The sequence below is a fragment of the Camelus dromedarius genome, chromosome 9 (genome assembly GCF_036321535.1).
Source record: "Camelus dromedarius isolate mCamDro1 chromosome 9, mCamDro1.pat, whole genome shotgun sequence".
Taxonomy (NCBI): Eukaryota; Metazoa; Chordata; class Mammalia; order Artiodactyla; family Camelidae; genus Camelus; species Camelus dromedarius.
The window spans coordinates 73,916,321-73,931,329 of record NC_087444.1 but is presented as its reverse complement, the minus strand read 5'-3'; the positions used below and the strand labels follow the sequence as shown (position 1 = coordinate 73,931,329).

Sequence of the window (15,009 nt, the reverse complement as noted above, 5' to 3'; positions counted from 1 at the left end):
CTGACGCCGCCGCGGGTACTACGCACGCGCGAGGTCACTGCTCCGCCTTCGGACACCTTAAATTCCTTTGCCGCGGCCGGCTGGAGTCCGTAGTGCGCACGCGCGCTCCTCCCCACGCTCTGCTTTTTCACCTCGCGCTCTGGGCTCCAACCGCCTCTGTCCGCGAGACCCTTTTCGATGCTCCACCCCTTTCCCTAACTCACTTCCCGGATCTTGTGCGCATGCTTATATTGTTTTGTATGGTATATACCCTTCCGCCGCCTGGCAAAGAGTCCCTACATGAACAGTGTGATTACCTAACATATTAAATCAGTAATCGAGCGCCGGCAGTGTGCTCCGCAGTGTTTGGCCACTGGGGTTGTAGCATGTGACTAAAGCAAAGTCTTTTCCTTTTTGGAGCGTACGTTGTACTGCGGGAGACAATAAAGGCATTTTAAAAATAAATTTAATTTAGGATAGTGGCCAGCACAATAAAGGAAAACAGGGCAGAGTAAGGTGTTGGGCAGTGAAAGAGGGTCTATTTTAGAAAGGGTGATAACGGAAGGCTCTTCTTAAGAGGTGACTTTTGAACAAAGGCCCGATGGAGGGGAGATCTGGGCGGGGTTAACAGCAAGTGCAAAGGCCCTGATTTAGGAATCCCATGTTGTTGGCTGTGAGAGCAGAGAGCTGGCGGCCGTGTTATTTAGGATCCTGTAAACCTGTAAGAAGTTAAGTATTTTAAGTTTTGAGGGTAGATTTAATTGCCTGTTTAATAATAATTACAGAAATTATTACAAAATTTAAATGACTAAATTCATATTACTTAAAAATTTTTTTTATCACATTTGCTTTATCAATGTGAGAATTCTGTGCTATTTTTTGGAGCTTTTCTGTAATTCTAAAATTCGTTCAAAATAAAAAGTTTGAAGAAAAAGCTAAATCTGCTTTAATAACATATTTTTCTTTTATGCTATTTGAAAGTAAATTGCCGAGGCACTGCGTCTCTAAATGCGTCAGCATGTAACTCCTAAGAATAAGAACATTCTTTTACATAACCGCAAAACGATTTTCACCTCTGAGAATATTTATCCAGCCCCTATTCGGATTTTCCCAATTGACCCACAAGTATTTTGCTTTAATCCGAACCAGTAGCCAATCAAGGTTCACATCTCTTTAGTCTCTTTTAATATAGAATAGATACACGCATGTACACCTACACACTTTTTTTCTCATTAGTTGTTGGTTTTTCCCCAGAGTTCAGAGCAGTTTCCAGTAGAATGTCCCACATTCTGGATTTGTCTGATTGTTTCCTCGTGTTTAGTTTATTCCACTACCCCTGTTTTGCCTATAAAATGAAAATTGAGTTGGAAGCTTTGAATAGACTGACATTGAGCATTTTTGGCAAGAACGCTTCCATGGTGATACTGCAGGCTTTGTATTTGCATCACATCTGGGAGGTGCATAATGTCAGGAGGTCCCCCTATTATGATGCTGAGTTTGGTCACCTGGTCAAGGAGCTAACTGCCAGATCTCTCCTTGTAAAGATACATTTTCCCTTTGGTAATCTGAGCAGTGAGACTCTGCCACTGGGCAAATATTCTGTTCCCCAAGCATCTCTCACCCCATGGTTGTAGCAGCCATTGCTGATCCTTGACTGAATCAAGTGTTACCTGGGGGAGAGGACAGATTTTATTTGAAATGAAATAGGAAGTATCTAAAGAGTTTTGATCAGGAGGACAGACCTAATTTACATTCTTAAAAGATCATTTCAGGAGGAGGAGGTGGATGGACAGAAAAAAAAACGTAGAGAAGAGGCTGAAGAAGAACAGTAGATGCTTAGAAGGCTACAATTTCCAGGGGAGAGATGGTGGCTTGGCCTGAGATGATAGTGTTACCCAACTCACTTTGGCTGCTTACTGCTTGAAAGCCAATACTGGAGAGACAGGTGTTGGTAGGAAAGGAAAAGTTGCTTTATTCAGGAGGCCAGCAACCTGGGGAGGAGGTGGACTTATGGAGAAAAGCCAACTTGCAGTTGCCAATCAGGGGACAAGAGCTTTTAAAGGGGAGTCTCTGGGGTGTATATGCAGAGGGAGGGGGCTACATGCAGAACAGCACAGTCAGGTCTGACAATTGTCTTGAAGTTAGTCCTGTGGTGGTCTGATCAGTGTCATCTTGATTGTTTTAAGTGCAGTTAATCTTTAGTTCCAGGACTGGGTTTTTCCCATTTCTTTGAGGACAGTTCTTGAAATTGTGCAAGATGGATCAGCTTGTCATGGCTACAGTCTGGTTATCATGTAGGTAACTTCTTCCACCTGGTGGGGGTTTCAGTATCTGCAAAACGGCTCCAAAAATATAGCTCAGAATACTAACTATAGCCCTTGAGGAGGAACTAAAGGTTCTTGAGTGTGTTTAATGATGAAATTGTTATTATTTTGTCCTGTTTGACTGCTTTTCTTTGCTTCTTCATTTTTCATTTTTTTCTGGTTAAATTTATTCTTTGGCTAAAGTTTTTGTACAGACAAAAAGCAGGCAGAGGAGATGGTGGGGAGTCTGTCCTAAGAAGACCCCGTAGTGTCTTCCTCCATCACAGTAGCAGTGGGGTGGAAAGGAGTGATGAGATTCAGGATGTATTGTGACGGTAGGGCTCACTTATTCAGTTGCTATAGGAGTGGAATTAGAGTGTATGGAAAAGAGGGATGTTAAAAATAATACTTAGAGGAAATTAAGGAGAACTAAATGCAATGTGGGATCCTGGAGAAGATTCTGACCTGGAAAAAGAACACTAGTGGAAAACTGGTGAGATTCAAATAAGGTTTGTAGCATTATTGGTTAACAGCATTATATTATTGTTAATTTCCTGACAAATTATTGTAGTATGGTTATGAAAGAAGTTGACATTGGTGAAAGATGGGTGAAGGATATATGGGAATTCTGTACCGTTTTTGGCAACTTTCCTGTAAGTCTGAAATGATTTCAAAATAACAAGTTTAATGAAAACATTTAAATGAAGTTGATCTTCCCTTAATAATAATCCTCGCTCCTAGATTTGTTGACTAATCAACTGGCTCATTGATGGTGCCATTGATTTAGAGAGGAAAGACATGTAATGGTCGAGGAGGAGTTCTGGGTTTGGACATACCAAAGATGTCTGACACTCAGGTGGAGCTATGGCCTTGAAAGTTGGAAGATATGACAATCATGGAAGAGTTTGAGGCTGGAAACCTATATTTGGAAGTCATTGGTGTAGAGATAGCATTTGAAGCCATGTGACTGGATGGACTCAGCTAGGAGGGGAGAAAGGATGGATAAAGGAAGAAGTCTGAGAACTGAGTCCCAAGGCCCTCCATCAGAGCTCAGATAAAGCAGGAAGACCCCGTAAAGGAGATGAGGGGGAGTGATGGCAAATGTAGGAGAAAACCCAGGAGAGTCAGGTGTCCAGGAAGCCAAGAAGGAAAGTGCTTCAAGAAGACAGTGTTCAGTGTGTCTCATGCTGCTGAGAAATGCAGGACCATAAGGACTGAGGTTTGGCCACGGTAGATGGCCTTGACAAGATGATGGGAGATGAAGTAGAAACCTCGGGTAGGGAAAAACCTTTAGAGAAGCTTTGCTGCCAAGGGAGCAGAGAGAAGCAATAATAGTGGAAGAGGAAAGTAGAGGCAAGGAAGGTTTTTTTTTTTTTTAAGGTAGAAAATATATTAAGTTGGGGAGGGTATAGCTCAATGGTAAAGCTTATGCCTAGCATGTTCAAGGTCCTGGGTTCAATCCTCAGTACCGCCATTAAAATAAATAAACCTAATTGCCTCCTCCCCTCCAAAAAAAGGCATTAAAAAAATGAAATGAAATTCAAATGTCCTTCCTACAGTGAATGGATAAATAGATGGACACACGCTCATAACTTGGAATAGTACTGAGCGTTAAGAAGGAAAGAACTACCAGAGGGAGGGTATAGCTGATGGTAGAGTGCATGCTTAGCATGCAGAAGGTCCTGGGTTCCATCCCCAGTGCCTCCATTAAAAAAAATAATAACAAAAATTTTAAAAAGAAGGAAAAATAACTGATACGTGCAGCAGAAAAGAACCAGTCTTCCATGCATTATGCTAAGTGTAAGAAGCCATATTGAAAAGGCTCTGTACTGTATGATATCACTTACAGTTGACCCATAAACAACACGAGTCTGAACTGCACAGGTTCACTCATATGTGGATTGTTTTCAAGAGTAACAGCTGCAGTACTGAACCATCCAGTTGGTTGAATCCCTGGATGTGGAACCGTGGGTGTGGAGGAACCACGTGCACTCAGATTTTCAACTGCATGTACTGTCCAAGCTCCTAACCAACCTTGAGCATTGTTCAAGGTCAACTATATTTGATGTTCTGGAAAAGGCAAAACTACAAGGACAGAGGGAGAGAAAGCAGAGCATTAGTTTCCAAGAGCTGGAAGTGGGGGAAGCAGTTGACTACAAAGGGAAGGAGGGAACTTTGAAAGAGGGACAGATGTGTTTTTTATTCTTATTGTAGTGGCAGTTACCTGACTCTATACATGGCCAAAATTCATAGAGGTGTACACTATTAAGGGTAAATTTTATTGCATGTAAATTAAACCTCAATAAACTTGACAGAACAAAACAAGTGGCTTCCCCAAATACTCACTAATTACAAAGGGAAAACAGTAATAACTCCAATGGAGAAACCTAGCAGATGCTACCCTAACCAAATGATCAAAATTAACATCACTCGTGTAAGATATATCAGAATCTTATGCCTCCAGTTTGATGTGATGAGAAGAGAACTTCACCTCCCATTTTCCCTCTTCCCCCCAAAAACCTCTGTAATCTCAATCTAATCAATATAAAACACCAAAGAAGTAAGTCAGAGAAAGACAAATATCATATAATATCATTTATATGTGGAATATAAAAAAATGACACAAATGAACTTATTTACAACACAAAAACAATCACAGACATAGAAAACAAACTAATGGCTACCAGGGAAAGGAGGGGAAGTGGATGAATAAATTGAGAATTCAGGATTTGCAGATGCTAACTACTATATATAAAATAGATAAACAACAAGGTCCTACTGTATAGCACAGTATTCAGTACCTTGTAATAGCCTCTAGTGAAAAAGAATATGAAAAGGAATATATATAAATATATATTTGAATCACTGTGCCGTACACCAGAAATTAACACAACATTGTAAACTGAATACACTTCAATAAAAATAATAATAAATAAAAAACAAACAATAAATATAAAAGACCAAATAAATGTAAATTGAGGAGCAGTACAGAGTAACTGACCAGTAATCTTCAAAATGTTGAGGTCATTGAAGACAAGGAAAAAGTAAGAAATGACTGCAGAATTGCAGGGGACTAAGAGGGTATGACAGTTAAATGCCATATGGAATCCTGGATTGGATCCTGGAATGGAGAAAGGACATGAATGGAAAAAAACCGAGGCAATCTGAGCATCATGTAGTCAATAGTATTGTACCAATGTCAGTTTCCTCATCAGTTCCTTCATTTTAACAAACAAACCACAACAATGTAAGTTGTTAACATGAGTGGGAAACTGGGAGAAGGGTATCACGAACTCTCTGTTATCTTTCAACTCTTTTGTGAGTCTGAAAATATTTCCAAATTAAAACAAAATGATTTTATTATAGCCCAGGAATGACAGGAATGATACTGAGGAATGGGGAACCATCTGTGTTAGTTTCCTATTGCTGCTGTAACAAATTCCCACAAACTTCGTGGCTTAAAACCACATGCGTTTATTATGATATAGTTCTGGAGGTGAGAATTCTAAAATGGGTCCACAGGGCTATGTTCCTTCTGGATGCTCTAGGAGAGAATTCATTTCCTTGCCTTCTTCAGCTTCTAGGAGCCACTTACATTCCCTGGCTCATGGTCCCTTCCTCCATCTTCAAAGTCAGCAGTGTAGCATCTTCTCTCCGCTCTGACCTCTGCTTCTATCCTCACATCATCTATGAATCTGACCTTCCTGCCTCCCTCTTATAAGGACCCTTGTGTTACAATGGGCACATCCAGATCATCTGCGATAGTCTCCCTAACTCAAAATTAATTTAATCAAATCCATAAAGTCCCTTTTGCTACATAAAATATCCTAAAGTTCCAGGATTAGGACATGGACATCTTTGCAGGGGGCAGGGGAAGGCATAATTCTGCCTCTCATACAAATGACACAGGAGAATTAGGAGTGATGACTGGAGCAGAGTCTGCAGGTAGAACAGGAAAAAGGGACCCCAGACACAAAGCAAGACGTTGGTCTTGGGTCTGGTGGGATGGATGAAAAGCAGAGCATCTGGGCAGCTGACAGAATGAGCTGTGGGGAAATAAAGTGTTCTGGCAGCTTCTGTGTTTTCAGGGGAATGAGGTGTGAGCGGACCTGCTGACTAAATGAGGGTGAGGAGGGCCTGGGTGTTGTGGGGGTTTGAGGAGAAGGAAGATGGGTAACAACCATCTTGAGGGAGCTGAGGGTACAATGACGAGGAACCTGGAGCAGGGTGGCAGGCAGGGGTCCAGCCCCCCTCAGGGCCCCCTGGGAAGGCACGAAGTAAGTGAGAAGATTTACTAGGGTGAAGATTTGGCCCCAACAGTGCCCTGGAGGGGGTCATAGGCAAAGGAGGTAAAGACATGCACAAGAGAGTGACTTTATTGGTGGACTATGGAACAGTGGGAACCATGACAGAGAACCGGTGCAGAATTTCTTTGGGGGGACAACAGAAATGTTCTAAAACTGATTGTGGTGATGGAAGCACAAGTCTTATGAATAGAGAAAAAGTCATTGTGTCACACACTTTATTTTTTTAAATTGAAGTATAGTTGATTTACAATGTTGTGTTAGTTTCTGTTGTACAGCATAGTGATTCAGTTATGTACTTTTTCAGTTATCTTCTTTTTCATTATGGGTTATTACCAGGTATTGACTATAGTTCCCTGTGCTCTACAGTAGGACCTTGTAGTTTATCTATTCTGTATCTAGTAGTGTGTATCTTCTCATATCAAATTCCTAATTTATCCCTTAACCCCCACCCTTTCCCCTTTGGTAACCATGAGTTTGTTTTCTATGTCTGTGTCTGTTTCTGTTTGGTACATAAGCTCATTTGTGTCATTTTTTTTTAAAGATTCCACATGTAAGTAATACCATATGATATTTGTCTTTGTCTGACTTTCTTCACTAAGTATGATCATCTCTAAGTCAATCTATGTTACTGCAAATGGTATTATTTCATTCTTTTGTGTCGTATACTTTAAATGGGTAAATTTATGGTAAATGAATTGGAGCTCAATAAAACTTAAGAAAAGGAAGGAAGGAAGGAAAGAAAAAAGGAAAGAAGGAGAGAAAGAAGGAAGAGACTGGGGTAGGGTGAAGGGCAGGATGGATAGAGATGATGGGCTCAGAGTACCGACGGGCCATGTTCGGATTATCTATTATTGTGGTGTGTGTAACCAACCACCCAAAGACTGGGTGACTGAAAACAACAAAGATCATTTATTTAGCCCCCAAGCCTGCGATCTGGCAGGGCTTGGAGGGGGAAGGCTTATCTCTGCTCCAGAAGCATCAGGGCAGGTAGCCCGCTGGGTGGGAGGACGTTCTTCTAAGACTGCTCAGTCACGTGACTGCCGGCCAGTGCTGGTAATCAGCTGTGAGTCCAGTCAGGACCCGGGAACCTAGGGTCCTCTCCATGTAGGCTTTGCACAAGTGTCCCAAGGAAAAGGGTGGGGTGGAAAGTTGCCCTTTAGGCTCTAACCTCAGAAATCACACAGTGTTCCTTATGAGGTGGTCTATTAGTTGAAGGACTCACCAAAAGCCGGGGACAAAGACTCCACAAGATAGGGCGAGGTTTGGACTATACTGTAGCACAAAAAATATGGCCCTTTTAGGAAAAGACAATCCATCACAGGCCAGGTTTTGGCAGAATCATCTATGGGGCTATTAAAATGACTAAAAGTCATGACAGTAGTTTTAAAGGGATGGATGTGGAGCCAGGATCTAAAATCTTCTACGGGAGAGTGGGAGTGGCCAGAAGGGGAAGGGATGAGTTCTTTAGGGAAGGCTGGGAAGAGGTGTCCATGGATAACTTGAGCTTCAAAGGGGCTGAGAGAGGGAGAGTTGTCTGGAAAGGGCAAAAAGGAACACCCACCGCCAGGCTCAGTGGTAGGAGGGTGTAAGAGACAGGCGGCAGGTGCAGGGAGGAGGAGGGGTCAGTTCACACAGAGAGTTCAGAAACCCACAAAGAGGGGTCTCTGTAGGTTCTGAGAATGAGAAAATAGAGAAGACAGAGGAGAAAGGGGGCTGACCAGAGAGGGAAGGAGAAAGACCTTTAGTGTCTCTCTCCACTCCTCCAGCAGAGGGCGCCTAGGGCCTCATTCCTTGGAGTCCGGGTGACCAATCCGCACCAGTTCCCCTCAAGCGCATCCGAAGGGGCTATTTTTAAGCGGTGTCATAGGACACCGGTGGCTGGAAGGCCATCGTCTGTCTGTCCTTCGGCCCCTTTGAGTGACCCTGCGGCATCTCTCCAGCCCACCCCCCACCTGTTCCTGGTAGGCCCGGTCTCCTTTTGCACTATTCAGGGCTACGGCCCAGGCCTTGCTGGGTCAGAACGTCTTCAGGTGGAGATCCCGGGGGAGACCCGAGCGAGGGGACCCGGTGTGTGTGTGTGGGGGGGGGGCACATGCTTGTGATCGCAGCTGCTGGAGCGTCCCTAGGATGGGGCCACCACCAGGATGTGGCAGAATCAACCTCGAATGATGGACAGAGAGAGATTCAGAGATAGGACTCCGGAGACCCTGAGTCCTCCAGAGGCCCTGAGACAGAGACTTGCAGTAATTCAGAGATACAGGGAAAGAAAGACCCAAAGGGCTGAACGATAATGAGAGAAAAGAGACCCAGAGAAGAGACAGAGTCCAAGGGAGACAAGAGATAAACAGACAGAGATCCAAGAATCAAAACGAAGACGGAGATTCCGAGAGACCAAGACACAGAGACTGACAGGAATCCCCAGGCACAGGTGACCCTAGAACGGCAAAACTCAGAGATAAATGACCCGTTGAGATACTCAGAGATACATTCCTGAGGTCAGAAATACAGAAGGATACATAGCTAGATGCGGAGGCATACAAGAGGAGAGAGACAGACAGAGACAGAAAGAGATGGAAATTTGTGACTGCAACAGAGGGACTCAGATACTCATTAAAAAAAAATAGACGAGACACACATGGAAATCCGGAGAGACGCAGGACAGAGATCGCAGGCGACAGAGAGACAGAGGGAAAGGGGATGTGAAGACTGGATGGACTCGGAGAAAGCACAGCCCGGCGGCGGCTTGGGGGAAGGGGCGGGCGCCCCGGCAGAGGGCGCGCGGCCGCCCTCTGCCCCGCCAGGGTCACGGCGCCCCCTCCCCCGCGCCCTGGCCGCACGGCCGGGCTATTTTTACGCGTGGACACCGGACACCAGGCTGGGGCGGCGGCGGCGGCGGCGGCCGAGGAGGGGCCGGGCCGGGCCGGGTCGGGCGTCGGGGCCACACGTCCGTCCGCGGGTCGCCGGGGCTGCGCGCGCCATGGAGCCGCGGTGCCCGCCGCCATGCGGCTGCTGCGAGCGGCTGGTGCTCAACGTGGCCGGGCTGCGCTTCGAGACCCGCGCGCGCACGCTGGGCCGCTTCCCGGACACTCTGCTAGGGGACCCTGTGCGCCGCAGCCGCTTCTACGACGGCGCGCGCCGCGAGTACTTCTTCGACCGACACCGGCCCAGCTTCGACGCGGTGCTCTACTACTACCAGTCCGGCGGCCGGCTGAGGCGGCCGGCGCACGTGCCACTCGACGTCTTCCTGGAGGAGGTGGCCTTCTACGGTCTGGGCGCGGCGGCGCTAGCGCGCCTGCGCGAGGACGAGGGCTGCCCCTTGCCGTCCGAGCGCCCACTGCCCCGCCGCGCCTTTGCGCGCCAGCTCTGGCTGCTCTTCGAGTTCCCCGAGAGCTCGCAGGCCGCGCGCGTGCTCGCCGTCGTCTCTGTGCTTGTCATCCTTGTCTCCATCGTCGTCTTCTGCCTCGAGACACTGCCCGACTTCCGCGATGACCGCGACAACCCGGGGCTCGCCGCGGTGGCTGCCGCTGGCCCGGTGAGGGGGCGGGGCCTGAATGGGAAGAGGCGGGGTTTGGGAGGAGCTAGACGGGGTCCACAGGGACCTGACCAATCATAAGATGGGGTAAGGGGCAATGGGAGGCGGGGCATCTCAGGAAGGTGGGGCCTGGATCTGGGTGGTCAGGGCATTGGGGGGCCTGGGTGGGAAGACCTAGCCAATCATAGATGGGCAAGGGGCCGTGAGAGGTGGGCAACCCAGGGGTAGTGCCTGACCAGGGGGCTCTACCGTGAAAAAATGGGCTGGGGGCAAGAAGATATAGCCTGAGGATCTGGCTAGGAGGACCTGCCCTATCTGAAGGGGGGAGATGAGGTAGGGGAGAAACATGGCTTGTGGAGGGCAGGAGGGCTGGAGGACAGGTACATTAAGAAATCGAAACTGAGAGGGAGGGTATAGCTCAGTGGTAGGGCGCATGCTTAGCATGGATGAGATCCCGTGTTCAACCCCCAGTACCACCACTTAAAATAAATAAACCTAATTATCTCCCCTCGCAAATTTAAGGGGAGCCTGAAAAATAAGGGGTCTATATGGCTGGCAGTTCCCAATGGTAAGGATGAGCTGGAGGTGGAGAGATCTGGGTCCTGAAAGCGGCTGAAGGAGCTGAAGATGATGGATGGGGCTTAAGGGCTGGGTCAAGAAGACTCCATCATAAAGAAAGTCAAACTGAGAGCAGTGAGAGGAGGGGCCCGGATTTTGACATACAGATAAGGTCTGGACTGGGTTTGGGGAGGGCAGGGCACAAGGGAGTGGGGCCAGGGCGGGGCCCCCCTCATCTGGAAAATCAGCTGGGGGCCAGATTTTGGGAGGGAAGGGGTTCAGCCCTACTCAAGCATCATTTCAGGAGGCCTTGCCAGTGAAGGATCAAGGAACCTAAAGTCAGCCTTCCAGGGATGATCCCTGTGGTCCTGGGAAGGAGTCTGTGACAGCTGGGTCACTGGGGTTCTAGGGAAAGCAGCTATTGACCAATTTTTAAAGAAGTAGTTGAATATTTAAACATTGAATATGGCCATTCCAGTGTGTCCCAGCCCTGGCATGGTCCTCCCTGAATCTCTTCCTCCCTACAGTTCCCGGCTCGACTGAACGGCTCCAGCCCAGTGCCTGGACCCACACCTCGCTTGCCCTTCGATGACCCGTTCTTTGTGGTGGAGACGTTGTGCATCTGTTGGTTCTCCTTCGAGCTGCTGGTGCGCCTGGCAACCTGCCCAAGCAAGACAGCCTTCTTCAAGAATGTGATGAACCTCATCGATTTCGTGGCCATCCTGCCCTATTTTGTGGCACTGGGTACTGAGCTGGCCCGGCAGCGGGGGGTGGGCCAGCCAGCCATGTCATTGGCCATCCTTCGAGTCATCCGACTAGTGCGCGTCTTCCGCATCTTCAAGCTGTCCCGACACTCCAAGGGCCTGCAGATCTTGGGCCAGACCCTACGAGCCTCCATGCGTGAGCTGGGCCTCCTCATCTTCTTCCTCTTCATTGGTGTGGTCCTCTTCTCCAGCGCAGTCTACTTTGCTGAGGTTGACCGGGCAGACTCCCATTTCACCAGCATCCCTGAGTCCTTCTGGTGGGCAGTGGTCACCATGACCACAGTTGGCTATGGAGACATGGCACCCGTCACTGTGGGTGGCAAGATAGTGGGCTCTCTGTGCGCCATCGCAGGCGTGCTGACCATTTCCCTGCCTGTTCCAGTTATTGTCTCCAACTTCAGCTACTTTTACCACCGGGAGACAGAGGGTGAAGAGGCTGGGATGTTCAGCCATGTGGACACACAGCCCTGTGGCCCACTGGAGGGCAAGGTCAATGGGGGTTTGGTGGATCGAGAGGTGCCTGAGCTACCACCTCCACTCTGGGCACCCCCTGGGAAACATATGGTCACTGAAGTGTGAGGGACAGTTGAGGTCTGCGGGACCTCATGTTTCCTTGGAGGGAGGGATGGAGGGAGGGGCAGAGGGGAAGATGGGGGGAGGGGGTTGGGTTTAGGAAGAACTAAGTTAGGTGGTAATGAGCTGGGAACACTAAATCTTGTTGGGTCTTGAGTTGTGGTTTGGTAGCTCCTGTGGGTACCTCCTTAGGTGACAATGAATGGCAATGGCTTGTGCTGAGTTGAGGGGGAGATTCCATTGGTTTGTATTGCATTGGGCTGTGCAAAACTTGTGGAGCCTTTGGGGTAGTGTTGAGATAGGTTTGGTCACATAGTTTTGTGAGTTTCTTAGTTCCATGTTGGGTTGGGTTAGGTGGCGAGTCTGGGTGAGTCTTGTCCAACTGCATTGTGCAGGACTCTGTGGTTTTATGAATCCCCTAGGGCCATGCTAAGGTGGTCACCCATGGCATTGTTGGGACTGCATAGTGTTGTGGAGTTGAGTTGAGACATGGTGGAAACCGTGTGGCTTTATGATCCTTCTAGGGCCATGTTATTTTAGGTTCTGTGAACTTGTGAGTTATGTAGAAATACAAATAGTCAAGTGATAAAATGGGAGCTTTCTAGGTCACATTAGGTTAAGTTGGGTTGGAATGTATGACCATGGGAGTCTTTCAGGGTTCTGTTGTGCTGAATTGTGTAGAGTTATGTGGCTGGAAGTTTCTCAGGGCTACGCTGAGTTGAGTCATAATGAGTTGTATAATCATGTGAGTCTTGTGGGGCCAGTTCAGTTGGGTGGTACAACTGTTTTGAGTCTCATAGGGCCGTACTGAGTTGAGTTACAAGTTGTATCGTTGAGTCCTGCAGGAATGTTGGGTTAAGTTGAACTGTATGTACGAGCTCCATAGGGCCATGTTGGTTTGTGTTTGCATTTAGTAGCAGTACTAGGACCCAAGGATAAGAGCACTGAGAAGGAATCATGTATCAAGGAGCGAATGTGGTGTGTGGGCAAACTGAACTGGCTTGCCCAGTGTCACTCACTGTAAGGGGCAGGGCTGGGGGCTGTAGATTCAGGTGTTCATGCAGAGGGACTCTGGATAAACTAGGAAGATGTAGCGGCTCCTTCCATTTACCCCACACCTGCTTTGTTTTGCCATTCAAACCTCTTCTCCACCTGTCTTCTCCACAGAGTTTGGCTTACAGACTCTTGAATGGAGATCAGAGCCACAAGGGCAGGGGAAATGGGGAGAAAGTGTTTGTAGAAAGTGTTTGGAGAAAATGTTTCTGTCCCTGTCCCCCCCAACATGATGGGGGGACAGAAACTCAAGAGAGGGGGACAGACAGCTGGAGAGGGATAGAGACCCAGAGAAAGAAGAGATACCCAAAGAAGAGACAGAGACCCAGAGGAAGGAGATAGAGACCCAGGGGGGCGGGTGTCAGACACCCAGAGAGAGAGGATCAGAGACCCAGAGTTGGAAAGAGACCAGAGCACCCCAGAGAAAGAGAACCAGAAAAGAAACAGGCAGAAAAAGTCAGTGCCCCCGAACTGAACCCAAGAGAAACGCTGTCTCTCTTCCATAGGATCACAAAGGAATCCCAAATCATGGCAAGCCACCCCCTCCTCCTGCAGCATAAGAAGTCAGCCAGACGAGCTTCAGGGCCTGCTCTCTTTTCCTGGGGAGAAACCAGATTCTCAGAGCATGGGAGTGGCTTCCCGAGGTCCCATGGCATGTCCCCGGGGGCCAAGACTTGTGGCCAGCCGCGTGACCCCACATGTCCCCATCCGCCTGCCGGTACACACAGGACCTCCCCAGTCCAACAGCTTCACGTCTCACAAATGAGGCAACCGAGGCTCAGAGGGCAGGGTGTTATCCAAGGTCACAAAACCTTTTCAGAGATCTTTCAGTACTAAAAGGGCATTTGGAGGACGAAGAGGACGGTTAAATCACTAACACATATAGGACTTCCTATGTGGCAGGTATTATTCAAAGTACTTGTATAAATTTATTAAAATCCATTCAGTGGTTTACAGAGAGTTGTCATTGTTATTTTTAGCTCTAACCCCCTCCCCCTTTCTTTTTTGGTCAAATGAAAGCTTACTTAGAAGCAAGAGTGTCGTATCAGAAGGGAACTGTTTGAGGGGGACGTTCCCCTCACGGAGTCTCTCTTGGCAACTCAGAAAGCAGCTAGGAAATTCAGTCTGGAACCCCCTGATTTAATCCAACCACCTTTTTCACAGAGCGAGAGAAGAAGGGACAGATTGTGGGAAGAGTTTGATAAAGGTCGAAAATAATATAACCTTTAAATAATATAACACTTCTCTCTGAAATGGAGAGGAAGGCACATTTGGAGACAGAAACGGAGACAGACCGTCTCCCCTTCCATGGTGACAGACACAAGGCAGAGTCTGGGAAGCAGGCACAGAGCCCAGTACAGGGACCTGAGGAAGAGACACATGCAGAGAGGACCCAAGACCCAGCGAGAGGACAGAGATGCCCAAGGGGAGTTGGGAGAGCAGGAGAGAAGAGGGGATAGGGACTCAGAGAGAGAGGGTGGGGACAGAGACTGTTTCCCAGTTAACTCTTCTGTGAAAACTCACCCCTCCTACCCCATTAGAGACTGGAGATTCCACAGAGATCCTCTGGTGGGGGGTGGGGCACGTTGGGTGCTTAGGGATGCGGGAAGCATGGAGAGGTCAGGGAAGTGACCTGAGTGGACACTCAAAGTCTGGGAAGTGCCCCTCCCCCACCCCCAATAAACAACTGCGGCCGCCTTCTATGTGGCCTTGGCTGGGATGGCAAGAGGTGAGGGGAACACCCTAATCCGGGGACACCCTTCCTGCCCCCTTGCCATGCTATATTTAGGATGAGGGAGGGGTACGGGGTGACCCCCCCACCCACCCAAAGCGGGTGTCAGCTTTCCTCCTGAAAATAGCTCAGGGGTAGGGTGAAGGGCCCCACGGTAGGTCTGTCCTGGGACTCCAACTCCTGTCTGATCTCCCTCTGTCTTAAGGTC

At 48.0% G+C, this 15,009-nt stretch overlaps 1 protein-coding gene across 1 annotated transcript; it reads left to right on the top strand.

Moving 5' to 3' along the window:
* Window positions 1-9,551: 9,551 nt before the first annotated feature.
* KCNA7 (potassium voltage-gated channel subfamily A member 7) lies at window positions 9,552-13,995 on the top strand. The gene is made up of 2 exons (XM_010996403.3): window positions 9,552-10,121; window positions 11,207-13,995. Exons 1-2 carry the CDS (start codon window positions 9,567-9,569, stop codon window positions 12,020-12,022), a joined length of 1,371 nt encoding a protein of 456 aa, XP_010994705.2. The 5' UTR covers window positions 9,552-9,566; the 3' UTR covers window positions 12,023-13,995.
* The last annotated feature ends 1,014 nt before the right edge of the window (window positions 13,996-15,009 follow it).

What these genes read in the sequence shown, in the direction of transcription:
- KCNA7 (XM_010996403.3), top strand. Translation starts at nt 9,567, where the DNA reads ATGGAGCCGCGGTGCCCGCCGCCATGCGGCTGCTGCGAGCGGCTGGTG. An exon ending in CGGTGGCTGCCGCTGGCCCG is followed by an intron (nt 10,122 to 11,206) that starts GTGAGGGGGCGG and finishes TCCTCCCTACAG; the next exon opens with TTCCCGGCTCGACTGAACGG.